The 21,123-nt window shown below is 36.1% G+C and overlaps 1 protein-coding gene across 5 annotated transcripts in view; it reads left to right on the top strand.

Annotated features, from left to right (window-relative positions):
• COL25A1 (collagen type XXV alpha 1 chain) overlaps positions 1–21,123 on the top strand; it is a 511,707-nt gene that overhangs the window by 81,170 nt on the left and 409,414 nt on the right. For 2 of the 5 annotated variants that reach the window (XM_054485599.1, XM_054485598.1), the window contains exons 1-2: positions 7,916–8,020; positions 8,705–8,741. The exons of 1 other annotated variant lie outside the window; for it this stretch is intronic. In XM_054485599.1, the coding sequence (XP_054341574.1) occupies positions 7,994–8,020; positions 8,705–8,741 (64 nt within the window). In that variant the 5' untranslated portion in view covers positions 7,916–7,993. Of the gene's footprint in view, positions 1–7,915; positions 8,021–8,704; positions 8,742–21,123 lie in introns of those variants that run through there. 2 more of the 5 variants (XM_054485600.1, XM_054485601.1) reach the window with 1 other exon arrangement.

Below are 21,123 nucleotides of genomic sequence, written 5' to 3'. Positions count from 1 at the left end.
AGGTTCAGAAATATGGATTCACTGAAGAGCAAAATCAGTTAATCTTTAAAATAAAATGTAATGAACCAATAAAAGAACCACAGTTCAGATGGCTGACATCATACTAAATGTCTTCCAGAAAACAGAGATTTTCTCATAGTGTGTTTTTTGGATGAATTTTTCCCTTATAGAATATACAAAGACTCAATTGATTGAGAATTCAAAGCAATTGGTGGCTCTGATATGGGTTTATTCCCTCTATTAGATTAGAAGTAAGACTACAAATGACAGATGGTATCTTCTAGCCTGCTTTCTAATTAGAAAACAAGTAATACATATAGGTTTTCCATCTCATTATTGAACACAGATACAAATAAAAATGACTTATTTTTCAGAAAATTATAATAGCATAGAGATTAAAAATGTACAACTATGTTTATTTTAACATGGATTTCTGTTTAGTAGGATAACAAAAGAAGTTGATTTTTCAGAAGTTAAATTGGCACTTTGTAATTTTATATTGTCATATAGAAGGTGATCTCAAGAATAAACTAAAATTATAGCTATAACTTGGCCACCAGAAAGTAATAGCTTTTTCCTTCAGGCATTAGTCAACAAAGTCATAGGAGGCTGCTTGTGCTAGGATGTATAATTTCCTGTTAAGTTTATGGAAAACAATAGACAGTAATTATTGAAAATAAGGGCATGGCTATACCAGAGGTTAAAACAAAAGTAACAGAACTCATGCCCAGCTTCATGTTTCTTTTGTGGGGGGGTGACACAGAGAGTGGGAGTGTGGCAGTTAGGGTGGGATTGAGGAGGGTGAGAACCAGAGGAAGAAGCAGGGAACATAGGGTGGAGACTAAGAGTAAAAACTGATAATTAAAAGAATTATTTGTTCTCAATCTTTCTTTGTACCTTAAAAAAAAAAAACTCATTCTGTGTGTGACTATTGGTAGAAACTGCCTCAGAATACCAGGTCCTGAGAAGCAAGAAACAGTCTGAATCAGTGGAGAGTACACTGGACTAGAAACCTGGTCATGTGTAAAGTCAGTATCTTCCACAGCCTCAATTTTATCACCTGTAAAATAATGAGTTTATAGATCATCTGCACAGTTCCTTCTAGTTTTATTTTATTGTGATTTGGTAATTTAATAAATAAAGCCTTCCAGACTGACTTACTTGCTTCTATGCTTGCAGAATTCCAACTGAGGATCATAGACAACCTTCCCAGGGAAAGTTTGTACTAACTCATTAATATAAATTTAAATGGGTTTGCTCCGACTCCTAGAAATTTAAAGGTGGCTGATCAGATTCTCCCTATAACTAGTTCGACATCACTGAAACCTCTCATTACACATTTCAAGTCCAGAAAACAGAAGTTTTGTGAACCATCAAGAGCCTCGTGGAGGTATTCCAACTATGAAGCTATTTTGGCAGCAAATTTTATAAAGGAGAAAGAATTATCACTTTAATTCTAAATGCAAATCTATTTTAGATTTGAGTTCAGCATAATCTCATTAGATAAAAAACTCCCATGAGAATGGCAGCTGAAGAATATGTAAGCTGAAGAAGGGCTTACATATTCAGGGACATGTGATGTGTTCAAAGGGTGAATTTTATGTTTTTTGAAGTGAAGAGGATAAAAATTAGTGATATATAATATTAGATGCAAACCATTAAGTGTTGAAAAGCAGTTCATTGGGTAAGAATATTTATCCAACATATTCCTAAAGTTAGGAGACTCATGTCGTTTCTGGCATAAAAGCTGAGAGAGTACATACTGCAGTATTTGAACAAGGACATGGCAGAGTGACAAATTATATCAAAATCTGAGGTGGGTGGAGGCACATCTAAACAGAGGCTGGATTGTCCTGGGTTTGGATAGACTTTAAAACTTTCATGGGGCTTCTCTTTTTAAGCTGCCATGGAGAGTAAGTGTAGTTCAAAAGCCAAAAAAAAAAAAAAAAAAAAAAAAAAAAAACCCCAAAAAACCAGCAATTGATTCTGCAGAATTTTAGTATTTAGTAACACTTTCCATTAATGGTACATTAATAAGTCATGTCTCCTAATGTACAAAGTATTGTGAAGCTTCCAAATTGTATCTTATCAAATATAACAAACCATATTACAGGATTCATCCGAAAGGTGAGTGTTCATTTTCACCATTACTGGCAACTGATAAATGATTTTACTATATGACTTATAGTACTGTCAGTAATGTCTATAAGTGAGCCAACTTCAGGAAAAACACATATCTCCATTAAAAAGACATGAATATAGAATAGTGCATAAAGGTGTAGGCTCTGGAGCCAGATTGCCTGAGCACAAACCTGGCTCCATCACTTACTAGCTATGGGAATATAGACAGATTACATACGACTTGTATATACAGTCAGCCTCCATTTCTGTGGGTTTAGTATCCTTGGTTTCGACCAACTGTGATTTGAAAATATTCAGGGAAGACAAAAGGATGGTTGTGCCTATACTGAACATGTACAAACTTTTTCCTGTTGTTATTGACTAAACTCAGCAGTATAACAACTACTTACATAGCATTTGCATTGTATTAGGTATTACAAGTAATACCTAATGTGTGTAGTTTATATGCAAAATACTACACCATTTAATATAAGGGACTCAAACATAATCCACAAAGGACTCCGTGGATTATGGTATCCTCGGGAGGTCGTGGAACCAATCCCCCACAGTTACTGAGAAATGATTATAACTAGATATCTGGCTTGTCAGAGCCTACCTGTAACCAAGGTGAAATACTAGAGACACACTGCATTATACATTTCAAAGCTTCAGTGTTTCCACCTGCTAAATTATTAATAGGTTATTAATTATATTTTTCTTAGAGTTATTTAGACTTAAAAGACTAATCTACAAAAGAGTTTATAAGTATGTCTAACACATAGTGTTTAAAAATAATAGCTATTAGATTATTACGATTATTGTCTGTTTTGTATTTCGAATATATTAATGGTTAGATGGCCAAAGGAATAAACAGGATTTGCTTTAAAATATGATTAAAACAAAAAAATTAAATATTAAATATAAAATTAAATATAAAATACCCCCAGTAAAATTAATAAAATTATAAAAGTAACAAATTGCATATCTGCCATCTGAAAAGTTGCATTTTGGCATCTGAGGTAACATATTAGCCCATTGGTAAGAGATTGAACTTTAGTGTCAGATTTGTCTGTTTCTTAAGTTGTTAGGCATCCCAAAGATAGTATTTGTTAGGCAAACTTGCATTAAAAACTAAGAAAAGAGAGATTAAGTACTAAACTAAGAAAAAAATTAGGTTTTTAAAAAGAATAATGGAACCTGTTGCTCTAATAATTTCCTTTTTAAAATTCCTATTGCATCTTTCATTTATTCATGGTTCTACAACCAGCTTTGGTTGAATATTACAGGAAATGTTTTAGTTGAGCAAAGTTTGTCTTTCTACAATCTTCCACTGTGGTTTTTGAGACCCTTCCCTTAATATGCCCTTCTTTTATTGTGCCCAGATGTATTAATTTTCTAGGGCCGTTGTAATAAAGTATCATAAACTGTGGCTTAAAACAATAGAAATTTATTCTCTCCCAATTCTTGAGACTCAGAAATCAAGATGTTGGCAGGGCCATGCTCCCTCTGAAGCCTCTAGAGGAGGACCCTTCCTTGCCTCTTACAGTTTATGGTAGTACCGGGCATTTCTTGGCTTGTGGCAGAACTCCAATCTCTGCCTGTCTGGACATGGCTGCCCTCCTTTTGTGTGTGTCTGAATCTCTTCTCTTTTTATAAGGATGACAGCCATACTGGATTAGGACCTACTCTAATCCAGCATGACATCATATTAATTTCATTATATCTGCAAAGACCATTTCCAAATAAGGTCATATACACAGGTATTGTGGGTTAGAACTTGAGCATATCTCTTTGAAGAAACACAATTCAACCCATAAGCATTTTTACCATGGCAGCCCACAGAGTTTCTTCTTTAACTCCCCCCCCTTCCTTCCTTCCTTCTTTCCTTCCTTCCTTCCTTTTTTCCTTCCTTCCTTCCTTTTTTCCTTCCTTCCTTCCTATCCATCCATTATATAAAATGAACATCTGCTGTGTGCCTGACATTTTCCTAGGCAGTAGGAACACTGGATAGAGTGACATAAAGTTCCTGATCTCATGCACTTATATTCTATTAGAAGTCAATAGACAAGTGACATTAAACATATAGAACATCTTTGAGAATAATTTTTACAAAGATCAATAAAACAAGGAAAGAGGATTAAGAGATATGGGGGCAGAGGGGGATGGCATGTGGGTGAGAGGTACATTTCAGACTGGATGGTCAGTGCCAGCTAGCTGCCCTGCTACACATACCTATCTGAACCCAATGTGTTGACTCACACATGTAACGTATTAAAAAGGTCTTTCTATAAATTTATTAAGTCAGAGGAGGGGTGCTAATATAGATTTGATTTTAGAATGTAGAAAAGATCGCTTTGAGGAGGGTCTCATGCTGTATTCATCCTCCCAATATGTGCTAAGTGCTTACTGGGTGACGGGAGCTGTGTTAGGTCAGAGGATGCAATGGTGAGCAAGAAAAGGTGGCCTCTGCCCTCATGGGACTTTCTCTCAAATCCTGATACAATGTGGAAGGCATTCTTAGGTAACAAAGAACTAGCAGCTGACTGGTATATGGGGAGGAATTAATTCAGATTTGACTTTACTTACATCTTTCCTCCTGATCTCCAGGCAAAATAACTGAATATAGTCTAATTAGTTGTTTTAAAGACATATTCTACATACTTATATCTTACTGACTAAAGGTCAGGTATCAAAATTATAGGGAGGTGAGAAAAGTTTTAGTGTAAGTGTTGATAGCTGACCTCCAAATAAACTATATTGTTTTCTTTGGATTTAATATGTTCTAGGATTATTTTTACAGAAATATTATAGTGGAAAATATTGTTGTGAGCTACATAGCCCAGATGTGAGTCATGAAAGCTGGTATAAACCAGATTTTATTTGATGATTTGTTTATTGACTTTTAGAATAGAGAATAAAAAGAAATTATGTACTTTCATTTAAGAAAACAAATCTTCATTTTGTGAAGGACAAATCAAAGTTTGCTAAGTAGCTCACCTAAAAAATGACCTAACTTGTTACCCTGATTTCCTGTAGACTGTGTGTATCTGCCAGCTATTGTTTTACTAGGATGAGTGAATCTCTGCCAAAGGATTTAAAAGCTCTTCTAGAACTGGAAAATTCCTTAGTGTACAGAAAGATTTGCCGAGATAAATGTTCATCAAAAGGCAATGCATCAAGCTGAGGGAAAAATCTCCAGACACACAGGCAGATTGTACATTTAGACTTTCTTCTATGTCATGTTAAGAATTATGAAATGAATCTGTTGCTAGTCTGAGCACCAGACTAAACCAGAATGAAACCTGTCAAGCTCTGTCTCGTTAGCGCTATGCCAGCCATGGTGAGATCGAAGGGTAACCACGGCTTTCACAGAGCTCTTCCTCAGGTCCTTTTGGCATCTTTGACTCAGACTAACATCACCAGTTCTGATCTCTTCTGCTTTCTGGAAGCACAGGGTAGATGGTTCCTTACTTGCCTTTTGTTGTATGTTTTATCTTGCATTGATACTTTTTTCTCCACTTGGCGCCTGTCCAACACGTAACTTGTTTTACAGATTATATATATGTGTATGTATTTATGTGTCTCCAAATGGAGACGTTCAAAGTACTGTTGCAGAAAAATAAAAAATATATATTTAAATAATTTCAAAGCGACTATTAGTGTTTCTGACAAAGTTGGTAATCTAGGACTTTTCTCAGTGTTACTGGTTACTAGTATTACTAGTGTTTCTTAGTGTTACTGTACATAAACAATGTAGATTGACTTGGTAACTACTCCCAGTTTCCCATAGACCACGTATATAAAATAGTAATTATAAAGTTAAGGTATAACACTGTCTATATGGCCTCTAGATGTTTTTGGTTCACTACAATGGAGCCTCATTTTAATGCTATTGTATGAAACAACCTAATTGATTTTATGAAGTTTTCAGTATGTTTTTCTGTTACTTTTTTTTATTTGTTTGAGGTTAAATTGGTCAAAATGGACCATTTATGAGGCTGAGGACACAGATTAGGCCCTATGAGTCTGAAGTTTTATTCCCTTTCATAATCACATATCATACTGTCTTTAAAGCCCAGGTCATTAATCTTACCAATAAATGTCATTGGTTACAGGGAGAAATCAGGCAAATGGCTGAGGGTGGGTTGAGGCTAATCTATGATGACTATGGGGGACTCTACCTTCTGATGTGTGACAGTAGGGTCACTTTCAGAGATGAAGGTGATCATGTCGGGGGCACTATTTTTACTATCTACGTGATAGCATGTCACGTCATAGCTTAGATCTGTTGCATTACTCACCATAAAATATGACGGTAGATTCTCATGTTAGGTGAAGCTCATTATCTTTAATTTACTGGGGAAAGGCAATATTAAACTTACAATTTGGACAGCTAAGGTTAGGATATTGCATTGTATAATAAGCCACCCTAAAACTTGATGGTTTCTAATAACAATAATCATTTAATTTGCTTACAAACCTGCAATTTGGATAGGATTTGACTTCGTTTCATGTGGCGTCAACTGGGATAGCTCAACTGGGGCTGCAGGATCCATTTCTAAGATTACTCAGTTACATGGCTGGTAAGTTGGTGCTGTTAACTGGGAGATTAAATGGGCTGTTGACCAGGCTTCTCAGTTCCTCCCCACATGGTCCTCCTCATTGGGCTGTTTGGGCTCCTTCAACAGCATGCAGCTGGTTTCCAAGAACAAGTATCACAAAAAGACAGAAAGTGAAAGCTGCCAGCATCCTAAGGCCCAGACACTGGTTCAGCATCTCTTATGCCATATCCTGTTGGTCAATTAATAGTCACAGAGCCCACTAAGATTTAAGGAGAGGTAACGTGGATCTCATCTTTTAATGGGAGGAGTGTTGCATACTTTGCAGCTGTCTGTAATCTACCACATATGCTTCTTATGATTAGTATTAGCTCAGAAAAAATATAGATACTCAGGCACTTCTGTCATCTTAGATTAGATTCTGCTGGTCATATTCCAAAGCAACAGAAGCATGTCAACAGATACCATGATTTAATAATTAGTATTCTAGAAATTAATTCTAGCTTTTTTAGTCTTTTTCTGTTTCTAAGCACATACTGATGCATGAATCCTTGGTAGTACACTTGAAGTCACCCCCATGTCTGGACAGAAACAGGACACCCTGTCAGTGGTCTCCAAATATTATAGGTTATACATCTCTATTATTACTTATAAAAAGCAAATATTTCTCCTATATATGTGGTGAAGAACAAGTAGGGACCTATGTCACTAATTCTTATACTCTCTGTCTTCTGCAGCAGAAGACAGATAATTCCTTGCCTTCATTCCTGTTACTGAAATTTTTTGAGCATGTACCATACGTGTACCAGAGTACTGCTATTGTATTTACTTTATACAACAATTAGAAATTTTTAAAAGCAAAAGATAAAAAATTTCAGAACTTCTAATTTTATCCTCATATACATCTCATTTTAGAGAACTCATGGGTACTACTTTTCCCCCTTCCTTGGCTTTCCACTTTCCTCCACAGTCATTTGTGGTAGATAGTCTATAAACAGTTGATTCTCTTCTGACATGGGCATACTGTCTTCATATCATGAAATGGAGTTTAACTTCCTTCTTGAATCTGGACTTGCCTTGATTTCTTAACCAATAAAGTGTGGCAGAAGTGATGTCATGCACTAACTTCTGTAAAGGCATTCAGCCTCCCAATAGGCCTTTTAGAATGCTTGGTCTTGGAGGGCTCCCTTTTGGAACTCAGCCTCTATATTGTAACAATGCCAAGCCACATAGAGAGTCTATGTGTAGGTGGTTTGGTTGTCATGTCAGCTGAACACTTAGCTGATAGCTAGCATTAGCTGCTGGCCAGGTGCATGAGCCATCTTGGATGTCCAGCCCAGGTAAGGCTTCAAATGACTGAAATCTTAGCCATCATCTGTAACCATATCAGAGAACTACCAGATGAGGCCACACAACCATAGGATAATAATAAATTATTCCTTTAAATCGCTAAGTTTATAGGTGGTTTGCTATGAGCAATGAATAACCAGATCATCATTCCTCTGCATTCTGTGTAATTGGTCTTCCAATTATTAATGCCCTTCTATGAGTCATGACTAGAGAATTATTTAAAATATTAAAATAGCATATTGTTTTATAGATGAGGAAACTGAGACTCAGAGTTAGTTACTCCCAAGGGCAATCAGGAAATAAAGGGCCTGGAATTCAAAACACAGGTCTTATGACTGTGAAAGCCCACATTCTTTCTCCTGCTGTAGCATTCTTCAGGTCGAGGCACTGTGAAATAATATTACACATTGGTCAACATGGTTGCCTGGAATTCTGAACAGACCATAGCAGATGGAAGCTCCAGTTGGATCTTTGGTTTCCTTAGGGTTTGGAAAGAGGTTAAACAGTTAAACAAACAACCAGATTAGAAACGTATTTGGCAGGGTCAAAGAATCTCCAGCAATGGAATGTCTCTAAAATCCTTCATAGGCACCCTGCTAATGAAAGAGCTTTTCTTTCTCTTAACATCTTTAATTTTTTTTTATTTTGTAAGTTTTTTTCTGAATATCTTCCAGGTTCATAGAATGGGATGCCCACTGATGACAATGCCAGGTAATTTAAGTAAGAACATCTTGCTCCCCATACCTCTTCTCCCTCATTATCACTCCCCATCTCTTAATGCTCAGAATAAACATTAAGGAACATTAAGGAAGGCTCAGAATGAACAGCTAGCAAACAGGTTAGGAGATGATCAGAAAGGAAAAGTGTCTCTCATGCCCTTCCTAACTGGGAGGCTTTAAAAAATGCTTTTTGTATTTTTAATTGTTTCATATATATGTACACACACACACACATGCACACAACATATATATATATGTATTTAAAAATATTTTCTTTTTTCTTTTCAACTTTTATTTTAGGTTCATATGCAATGCAGGTTTGTTACATTGGTAGATGGTGTGTCACAGGGGATTTGGTGTACAGATAATTTTGTCACCTAGATAATGAGCATAGTACCCGATAGGTAGTTTTTCAGTTCTCATCCACCCTCCTCTCACCGTTCACTCTCAAGTAGGCCCCAGTGTCTCTGGTTCCCTTCTTTGTGCCCATGTGTACTCAGTGTTTAGCTCCCACTTATAATTGAGAACATGCGGTATTTGGTTTTCTGTTCCTGTGTTAACTTGCTTAGGATAATGGCCTCCAGCACCATCTGTGTTGCTGCAAAGGGAATAATTTTATTCTTTTTTATGGCTGTGTAGGATTCCATGCTGTATGTATACCACATTTGCTTTATGTATTCCCAGGTGGGAGGCTTTATCCAGGAACAGGGGAAACAGCTGGAACATGGAGTGATGTTGGCATCACTTAATTATAGCAGGAGACTCACTTTCAGGAGTCAGATTGAGACTGTATTTTGCAACCTAAAGAAAATGTAGGCATTTTATTACGTAAGAGTTATCAAAAAGGTCACAACTGTATGATTTTTCAGCCATGGCAGGGAAAGAAATTCACCCACTGTGTAAATGTTAAAAACGGTGGGAGGCAAAATAAGATCACATTGCAATTTTGTCTGTTGGAATATGCTGGCTCACCTTGCCTGCCAGTATCTTGGAAGGTATCTTACAGGTAGACTGCGTTCTGCAGTGTTTTGTAAGGTGGGCAGAAACTTAAAAGAGAGAGTGACTATTTTGAACTTAGACCATTATGTCTTTTGGAACAGAAGTGAATTTTAAAAATTTTAGTAGAAGAGCAGAGGCATTCAGAGGTTTTAGACAATTTTATTAAAATTGTGAAAATTTCAATATAAAACATTACAGTTATTCAATATAAAATGGAGTTTTTTGACAACCATATTATGTGACTTGCAATTTGTTTTGATACTAGTAGGAGCCTTTTACCTCTTAGTGATTTTTTTTGAGGCTTCGCTCCTTTATGTTGCACCCTCCCTTTTCCCTTCCCAAATTGGTTCATCACAGAGCTATAATGAAATTAATACCTAAAAAGAACCATATACTGAATTTTAATGTTTACTTTTTTTTTTTTTTTGAGATGAAGTCTCGCTCTGTTGCCCAGGCTGGAGTGCAGTGGTGCTAATTTGGCTCACTGCAACCTCTGCCTCCCGGGTTCAAGCAATTCTCCTGCCTCAGCCTCCCGAATAGCTGGGACTATAGGCGTCCACCATTACGCCCGGCTAATTTTTCTATTTTTAGTAGATGGGTTTTCACCATGTTGGCCAGGCTAGTCTCGAATTTCTGACCTCAAATGATCCGCCCAGCCCAGCCTCCCAAAGTGCTGAGATTACAGTCGTGAGCCACCTCTCCAGGCTTGAGGTTTACTCTTGAGAGCAAGTGTTTCCATTGAAAACATAAGATACAGTAGTAAAGAGTGGGGACATCATATACTCCTTTCTGTGAGATATATACATTATGTAGAAATACTCAATCTGTATTTCAAAGATAATAATTATTTACTGAAGCTTTTTGAAAATAAAGTGAGGGAAATTTATTAATGTTGTTACTAATAACATGTTCAATTCTGTTTTATGGATTTCATAAATATCCCCAAAGATACTAAAATTTATCGCTGTGTATCTGGAAAGAAATAGAGTTTATTGGTTAATCTTTTCTGTTTAATTTTACATTTTAATGTTGCCTATATTTTTATTGAGAGAAACTCTCATTGATTTGGATGATATTTCATCTCTGAAGGAGTTCACTGGGTTATTCAGACACATATGAACATGTTAGGAACTCTCATTTTTTTTTCTGGCATTATCTCCTATCTAGTTGTTTGGAATAAAAATGAAATCTTTACTATTCAGCATTGCTATGTGATTAGTTTCATCTGCTTTTGGAAGTAGAAATAGATACTAGCTTATTCTGAATGTGTACAGAGCAGTGTTCACCTTAACCCATTGTTTTGGTGCCATTCTTTGTTGCATGTAACTCTCACCTAGGCTGTTAAATTTGCTTGAAAATATTAATTGAAGGCCATCTTGCTTTACCAGTATATCTAGTGGAAGAGGACCTGCAAAAGCAATGCCCCTATATAACATTCTTTGTCATGTAAATGGAAGAAATATTCAGTGAATATAATGAAACACACAATAATAAAACATTTCATTCAATTAACTACTGTTTATTATATACTCCCTATTTTCTCAGCACAGTGCTAAAAGCAGGAGGTAGATAAGTGTAAGAAACAGTCTGGTTTATGTTTCTGAGTGTAAGTGAGAATAGAGAAAATGCAGTGGAAAACGATCCTCTTCAGGGCACTTTGTATTCTATGTAAGATGGTTCTGTCACATGCTACTGCTCTCTGTAGCTTAGTATTAAAAAAATTCAACTTGGTAAGATATAGGAAAGTTATGTGGACTCATGTATATGTGTGCCTCCTCTCTAAAATGGAAGCAAAATCATTTATTTGAGTTATCACTTTCCTTCGTAATGTGGTTCTTTGTAGTTTGTTCAGTGAAGCTAATAGTCTTTTTTATAAAACAGTATATTAAAAGTTAAAAAAATCTGAAATCACTGTGTAGATAGTGATTAACTGTTGAGAAAAATTCTGTTTTTAAACTATCTGAATAAGATCTAATCATTTGTTTTTGTTTTTTCGTTTTATTAACTACTATCTTCTTTCTTGGAAAAAAAATGTTCCCTTCAGGGTTCTCCACATTTTGAAGTGCAGAGTGAGGTGGAGGCTGCATCCTTAGGGCGTGGAACAGTGTCTGCTAAAAACAGACTCCTCAGTGTATGTCTGTTGAATGGATGAGTGAACGTGGATGTAAATAATATGATAAATGACTTCATTATTTTTGGTGTGCTGGATTGCTCGGATTCAGAAGCATAAGAGCTACCTCGTAGATGGAACTCATTCCTTAAGTCAAAGTAGTTTTGCCCAGACTGATGCATGGTAGATAAAATGCAAGACTCATTTCAGAGTTGTTAATTATGTTTTAGCTGTTCCTGTGCTGTGATTTTCATATTGCATGCTGTGTTGGAATTAGCAGAGGGCACACAGAGTGCGTATATATGCGTGTCTCTTTCTTTCTATAATGCTCTGTTAAGCTGCAGGACAACCTAGTTTATGATCACTAGGAAAAGTGGTGATTACATTGCCTGCTTTAGAAAGACTAGAAGAGGTCTTTCAATGATTTTGGAAAAAGTTTAAGAGTGTCTTGGCACCCATTTTCAAAGTATCACATTGAGAAGCAATTCTTTAATAGAGTATACTTTATTGCTAGCATGGTGTAGGTAGGATTGACTTATAAAACATAACTTTAAGTATTTGGTATATTATAAATGGAATGTTTACTTTCTTTTGTTTCTGACTTTTCAGTATCCTAAATATTTTTTAATGAGCAATTACAGGTATGGTTAGTAGTCACTAAGTTGTAAATAGAATTAGCACACATTTTGAATTATGGGGCAATGTGTAGTGCTTATTTCAAAACTTGTCATTTCTGTTTTCTTTAACACTTATCTGAAGAGATAAGCAGCGTTTTCTTGTTAAAAACATTGGCTTCAGGGAAAACCATGCACTAGAAAATTAGTATTTTGAGAAATTTCAGTGAAAAGTGACATTCAACACCTGAGCTATATCTTAAGTGTTTTGTCAGTGATAGAAACCCTTAAGACAAGCCATCAGGAGTGAGAGTAGGACTGTATTGAAGACCTCAGTGATCTTCTTGCAAATCACTCCAGCTCTGATATTACATCACTGTAACTATGCTCCAGGAAGACTGCCAAGATGTTAAAGCTCCCCCGCCCCCACATCATCCACAGCTAATTGATGATCTGATATGGGATGCTTTGACTCAGCTGTATCACATATACACACAGTGAGGTACAGAGGCAGCTGGCACACTCCTTATTTCTTTGTTTGGCAACTTCCTAAAACAGCATGGGGTTTGCAGAAACATTTGGCTCTTCCCCTAAAAGCAAAGAAGTCTGTTAGTTAACCCCAGCACAAGGTAAATAGGAAGTTAGCCAGAGTCATTAAAGTGTTGGATATTAGGGTAAGGACTATAATTTATGAGTCAGATTCATATGATTTTGGCTTTTTAATTTACAACCATAAATTCTTATTTCTAAATTATCTGCTGAAGCTATGTACCTAAAGCAGATTTCTGTACGTAATGAAGGAATGCCAACTAAAAGACATTCATTTGGTTGAGTTGGAGGCCAAGCTCAGCTGACTGGCTGGGTCCTCAGAGGTCGCTGAGGTATTACAGCAGACAGTAGACGTGAGGGAGTTGTCAGACTGCCACCAGGGCTTTCTTTTTCCCACTCATCCCCGCCCTGGTTCTTGCCAAATCTGCTTTGCATTTGAAGTTGACTGAAATGGGTTTCACTGTTAACCTGTCAACTGAAAACCTGTGATTTAGAGAGCTTTTTGTTCATTTCAGTTGTCGCAAGACATTAAAGTAAAAAATCTGGATTCTTTTAGAGCACTGAAGATGGCCAAATAGAGCAGCATCTGGACTTACCGCTAATTAATCGAAAAGTGTTGTCAGGTGCAAGAGATGAGATTTTTGTTAGAAAGGTGGTCCTTCAGTACCAAAAGTTTGTTGTGGGTAATGACCTCTCTAGGGCTGTTCAGCAAATCCCTGGAAAACATTATAAAGAATTATACCTTCTTGGATTTAAGGTGGATTTATTCTTCCTAAGAGCACAAAATGCTTTCATATATAGGTTATTTCATTTATCTTCATAACATCAGCATGAAATAGTTTGTGGCAGGTATAATTATCCCATTTTTATGGAGAGAGAAGATAGGGTGCCAGGGGAAACCTGAGAGCTCCAGAATGTTTGTGTTTTATAGTGTTTTTCTCTCTGAATAGATAAAAGTACTTTATACATATCTGAACCTGTCTTTAGTGTATGAGAAAGCTATTTGTTATGGGTAAGATGTGTACAGTAGAAGGATATTAACTGTTTTGTGCCATAAGATAACGTTAGAGAAAAGCCGTAAGTTGCTGTCTATTTATCTTATATGTTAAGTGTGTTTTTGGTGAATTGCAAGGACTGTGAATGAAAAAGATTTTTTTTTTCTGAAAAATGAATTAAAATAATCTTGTTCTTGGTCCCTGAAAACTGGGAATTTAGCTTGCCCAGGAGTATGAAACAGAACCAGATGTTGTTTTCCAGGGCAGAAAGCAGCCTGACGTGAACACTGGGGTCATGGAATTCTGGGGGTTAGGTCAATCTTAAAGCATTGTTATTAAATTACATCAGAGACACTGTGAAGAAAAATGATGTAAAATTATGGAAAGGGAATTGGACTCTTTGGAAAAAAGGTGTCTGGCAAATTTAGTATGTTGTCAAGAGCCCCTGAATTATATTTCAGGAAAGTGTTCGGTGAAACTTTATTAGATAGGATACAGATTTTTCTGAGGTAACGGAGAGTCTAAAAATACAATGACAATCAAGATAGAAGTTTATATCCCCTCTTGTAAGTCTGGGTAAATGATTAGGGGTGGCCTGGAAGCTTGACAGTATCAGGAACCCAGGATCCTAATGTCTTCCGTATTTGATCTGAGGCTTTCGTTTTATTGTCTAAGATGACTGTTTTTATTTTGCAATCTGTGGGGACTCCGAAAGAGGCAGTGGGAAACCTGCTCTTTACTTTTGAGTGCACAAACCAGAAGTCTTATATGTCAATGTCTGTCCACAATCCATTGGCCAAAATTAGTCCCATGTCCACATCCAGCTTCAGGGAGGCTGGGAAACGTAGTCTTTAGCTAGGTAGCCATATGCCCAGCTAAAATGTGAAGGGCTGATTACTGAAGCAAGCAAGAAAGAATGCATATTGAAAAACCAGCATTCTCCAGCATAGAAACATATTGTGGAAAATATTTAATCTATTTTAAGATATGTATCAACTCTATGATTGTTTTAGAGCTCAATGTTATTCAGCATGCTTTCTAGATAATATTGCTGATGAATGCATGTTCTCTAACAGATTTTCCATAATTCAATGGAGACACATAATGTAGCTGAACCATTAGGATAATGAATTATGTATTTCTTATATTATAAGGGCAAAGATAAGTTCAACACTTTTTGCCATGCTCCTTAATGTTTTATATTGGAACAATCACACTGTGGTAACACACACACTAAGATAGTAAAGTTTTGTGGAGGCATTGAGAATTTACTTATCTACTCTATAGTGCAAAATCAAATGTATCAGTCATAGTAGAATCAGAACTGCCATTTAGCTGCAAGACAGAGTAATGATAAAAATTCCCATTGGAAATTTTCCCAGAGTACTAAGAATAATTTTTGGGGTCCCACGTGTGTATTTTCCATTTTTTTGTCTTTTATTTGGTAGGTATTGTAACACCTTTAACAGTAAGTTTCTTTCAGATACCTTAAAAAATGTTTTCATTTGCAGGATAGACAATATCAAATCTCTTCCTGCTTTCTGTTGTTGAAACAAAGTAGTCATGCTGTGTCTGTAAGCGGATTGTTTCTATAAAACGAAAGTTCCTTATGGTTTCTATTTCTTTAAATGGCATAATTGGTCATTTAATCTTAATGTAATATTAAAATTATTATCTGAATACACTATTGCTGGTGGTAGTTGTTTTTGTTTTGTTAATAACCATTACTGTATTTTGCTTTTCTGGTTGTAATAAAAGAGTGTGCCTATTATATAGGCCATTTTTTCCAAATTATTCCTAAGCCATGGGGGGAAAAGAGCTTTCTGGTTATGACCTTTTTCTGATTCCTTCATACAACGTCTTTCAGAATTATTATCTCAAATTATAATGCAAAACTGATAACCTATATAGAAATGTCAAATTCCAAGTTGGAGTAATCCAGTCACTTTGGGATCCTTTAGGATAAAATATTTTCCTTTGAAATTTTAAATGACATTAATATAGGTATATGGTTTTAAAAATCATGATGATTATGATAAAAGAGTGTTTTTCTGCCCCACCTTCCCTCCACCCTCAATTTCTGTTTTATAGAAGCAACGACTTGAAATCATTTAGCTGCTGTTTCTGTTATTTACCTTCCTATTTCTAATAATAAGCTTGCAGGACTACTTTTTTATTTTAAAAAGTGTGTATTATAAGTTTTCCATTGATAACTAGCTTTTATAGGTGAAGATTTTGTTCTGTTATTCTTGCAGTTGCTTCACTCAAAACACACACGTATCTTCCCCTACCCTTTCAATCTAGCTGTAATCATAGAACAATATGCCCAACTGTGACAAATTTCTATTTAATCATAATAAAATATTCACTGACGTTTATTGAACCACAAATAATTATTTGATTTTATTACAATTAAGTGGAAATTTGTCACAATTGGGCCATATTGTTCCATGATTAAATTTTTCCCTTGGAATTAAACATTGCTTTACTTTTATTTATTTTCTTACTTTTCTATGCACCCTTTACTATTTATTTCACCTTAAGATACTCTGCTAAAGCTATCAAATTCATCACTATGGTAAAATCAGACAACCTGTAGGTTTCTTTTCGTTTGTTTTCTTGGTGGCATCCTGCGGGAGTTCTCAGTTCTCCCTCTGGACTGGTGGCCTTAGAAATTGCTTTCCTGAAGCTTCCCCTCAGCATCATCCTGTGAATTCCTTTTGTTTCTCCTTCCTTCTTCCTGGGTCCCATTTCTTCTTCTTTGGGGGAGGCGCTGGGTTTAGTGGACTCCATCAGCTCTTAATTTCTGAGAAAGGGCAGATGAGAGGTAAAGTTTTTGAGAACTTTCATTTCCAAAAATGTCTTTGTTTGGTTGACATATCTGATTTTTAGCCTAGTTAGTAAAGAATTGTACTTTGGAAATCATTCTAGTTTTAAAATTTGAAGGCATGGCTCGTTTTGTCTTCTGCTTTCCATTATTATAGTTGAGAATTCTGATGCCATCCTGATTATCACTCATCTGCGTCCTGTTTTTCTATCTGTAATTTTGTGAAGCTTCCTTTAACTACAATTTTCTGAAATTTCAGTATGATATGGTTTTGTGTGAGTCTTTATTTAGTCATGAAGTTGGGACGTGGGGCCAGGGACCTTTCCATCTACAACATCCTCTAGTTCTAGGACTTTTGGGGGAAGAAGGTTTTATTTCTTTGATTTTTTTTACACCCCTTTACTGCTATTATTCATTCTCATTCTCTCCTTCCTCCTGCTTCTCTCTTTCTCCCCCATGGCTGCCTCTCCAACATATCCATATATCTGTACAGATTTAGATATCTCTCTCGCCACTTATCTATCTTTACAAGATATAGATGTCTATGTATCTACAAAAGTATTATTATCTCCATATAGCTAGATATCTGTATAGATATAGGTATACACACATACATAAAATATAGATATGTATCTGTAGATAGAATGATCAATTGATCGATAGATAATCTATTTTGTAAATATTTTTCCCAGTATGTGGCTTGTCCCTTTATTCTCTTAACAGTGTCTTTTGTGAATACTGACAAACTAATTTACATACTATTTTATGAAGTCCAAGTTTTTAGTTTTTTCTTTTATGGATAGTGCTTTCGGTTTTGTATCTAAAAATTCATGACCAAGTCCAAGATCACATGGATTTTCCCCTGTGTTATTTTCTAGGAGTTTTATAGTGTTGTGTTTTGCATTCAGGTCAGTTATCCATTTTGAGTTAGGCTTTGTGAAAGGTGTAAGGTCTGTGTTTGGATTCATTTTTTTTTTGCATATAGATATCCAGTCATGCCAGCACTATTTGTTGAAAAAACATTCTCCATTGAGTTGCCATTGCTCGTTTGTCAATGATCAGTTGGCTATATTTGTGTGGGCCTGTTTCTAGGCTGTTTTCCTTTGGCCCATTTGTCCGTTCTTTTGCCGGTACCACATTGTCTTGATAACTCTGACTTTATAGTAAGTTTTGAAGTCGGGTAGCGTCAGTCCTCTGATTTTGTTCTTCATTATTGTGTTGACTATTCTGGGTCTTTGGCCCTTTCATATAAACTTCAGGATTAGTTTGTCAGTATTCACAAAATAACTTGCTGGGAAGTTGACTGGGATTGCATTGAACCTATAAATCAAGTTGGGAAGAACTGACTTCTTAAGGATATTGAGTTTTCTGTTCAGGAGCATGAAATATCTCTCCATTTATGTGGTTCTTTGATGTCTTTCACCAGAGTTTGGTAGCTTCTCTGATGCAGACTTTGTACATATTTTATTAGATTTGTATCTTTCTTTTCAATTTGTGATAACATAAATGGTTTTTATTTTTAATTTCAAATTCTAATTGTTCATTGCTGGTATACAAGAAAGCTGTTGACTTTGCATTTTAACTTCGTATCCTGCAACCTTGCCATAATTGCTTATTAGTTCCGGGAGTTTTTGTTGATTTTTCAGATTTTCTATGTTAACAATTATATCATCTGTGGAAAAGACAGTTGTAAGTTTTCCTTCCCAGTCTATATGCCTCTTATATCCTTTCCTTGTCTTATTGTATTAGGACTTCCAGTGATATTGATAGAAGTGGTGGGAAGGGACATTCTTGCCTTGCTACTGAGTTTAGAGAAAGAGCTTCTTAATTTCTCACCATTAAGTGTGATGTTAATAGTTTGTTGTTTGTAGGTGTTTTTTCTCTGGTTGAGAAAGTTACCCTCTATTCTTAGTTTGCTGTGTGTTTTTCTAATGAATAGGTGTTGGATTTTGTCAAATATTGTTTCTGCATCTATTTATATGACTGTATTATTTTTCTTAGCCTGTTGTGTGGTGGATTTCATTAATTGATTTTTAAATGTCGAATTGGTCTTTTATACCTGGCATAAATCTCATTTGGTTGTGGAGTATAATTCTTTTAATATATTATTAGATTTGATTTTCTATTAAACTCTATTCTTTATCATAAATTACTGGACCAAGTGCATACCAACAGAAAAGATAGCCTTCTCCATATTTTCGTAGCAGTCTTGTGTTAAGTTAGTACTGAATAGAGATAGGATTTGGGAACTGATTGAATGTGGTTAGTGAGGAAGATAAGATTATTGAAGATGACATTGATGTTTTGAGACTTGTTGAGAATATCAATGAAGAAAGGACAGGAGGGTAATAAATATTCAAAAATATAAGTTGATTTTTGTAGTTCTAGTGATATGGGTAGGAGATATATATAGCAAGGAACCTAATACGCAGGAAACACATTTAGGATGGAGGGTTTTGGGAATCATGTATACATGACAGTGAGGGCTGAGGCTGTACAAGTGAATGAGATTATTGGGGAGAAATGAAAAAGAGATGAAAGATCTGAAAAAGACCTTAAGGCATGCTTAAACATAGAGAAATAAGAACTAACAAAGGAGACTTAGAAGATTCATGTTAGGAGAGGCTGGGTGCAGTGGCTCATGCCTGTAATCCCAGCACTTTGGGAGGCCAAGGTGAGCAGATCACTTGAGCTCAAGAGTTGGAGACCAGCCTGGCCAACCTGGCGAAACCCCGTCTCTACTAAAAATACAAAAAATTAGCTGGGCATGGTGGTGCACACATGCAGTCCCAGCTAGGCTGAGGCAGGAGAATCACTTGAACCCGGGAGGCGGAGGTTGCAGAGAACCAAAATTGTGCCATTGCATTCCAGCCTGGGCGACAGAGAGAGACCCTGTCCCAAAAAAACCCACAAAAGATACATGTTAGGAGAGAACCAAAATGATGCCGTATCAGAAATAAAGAAAAATTGAAAAAGCAAAGAGCCATGGATTTAGCGATTCGAAGTTCTTTCATAAAATTGCCAGAATGCATGAGGTAACATGGAAGTGGAGCAATGATTGTAGCTATGCTTTCAGAAATGCTGGCAGTGAAAAGAAGCTAACTCCTAGGCCTGGCAAGATTGAAGGAAGTGTCTCACCAGCAGTGAGGCTTGAGCACATCTGATTGTTGTGTGAAAGGAGCTGCTGGAGAAAGACTTCGATGATGGAAGATGGAAAGTGAATAATGGAAGGAAGTTATCATTTCATATATTGCTCCTGAAAATAAGCCAACAATGTGTGATTGGTTACTTTATGATTTAGCTGCCTCTTACAAAGCTTTATACTTTAATATAGAAGGTGTGTGTCAGTTAGTTTAAGCTAGGTTACTCTGTGATAACCCACAGTCCGGAAATCTCAGCAGTTTAAAATAACTAAGGTGTATTTCTTGCTGACAGTCTATGTATGTTATGTAATAGGTCAGCTGGTGCTTTTGCTGCAGTTTATTCTTACTCTAGTACCCAGGCTAGGAGAGCAGGCTTCTTGAGCATTTCCAGTCACGCTGGCAGAGGACAAGAATCATGATAAATTACGCACTACCTTTTAATGCTTCCAATCCCAAGTGACTTTTAGTCACTCTAACACATTTCGTTGACCAAATGAAGTGCCATGACCATGCTGGCTTCCAAGGGCTAGGGAAATACAGTCCTAACCCATGCTAGGAAGAAGAGCTAACCATAGTGTTTGTAAATATCTCTGATGGCAACTATAAATATATACTTATTTCGATTACTGTATTCGTGTATTGTTATAAAAATCTTTGTATTCATTTCTATAAAAAGTTAGGCATTAGTTTTTTCTTCTGGAAAATAATCCCATATCATAACTTTGCTTCTCAGGGGCAAATAAGATTAAATATATGTCTCATTTTTATTTACAGTGCCGTTTTCAGAAATGCAATTCCAATTTTGACTGGGCACAGTGGCTCATGCCTATAATCCCACACTTGGAAAGGCCAAGGCAGGCAGATCGCTTGAGCCTAGAGTATGAGACCAACTCGTGCAACATGGCAAAATTCCGTCTCTAGAAAAAAAAAAAAAACAAAAGAAATGTAATTCCAATTCTGTACCAGAAGTACACATCGTGGTGGTAAAGACATGACAGGGATCCATTAGATTTTGCCAATTATCACTTTAAAATTAAAGTCAGAAATAATGAAATGTGTTAACAGGTAAAATTATAAAATATTTTTCTTTGAATGAGTTGACTAAAGATCCTTTGCATTCTTTAAAAATACTAGGTA

Source organism: Pongo pygmaeus, chromosome 3 (assembly GCF_028885625.2).
Source record: "Pongo pygmaeus isolate AG05252 chromosome 3, NHGRI_mPonPyg2-v2.0_pri, whole genome shotgun sequence".
Lineage (NCBI taxonomy): Eukaryota > Metazoa > Chordata > Mammalia > Primates > Hominidae > Pongo > Pongo pygmaeus.
The sequence above is the reverse complement of the archived record's forward strand: the minus strand, read 5'-3'. Positions and strand labels throughout refer to the sequence as shown.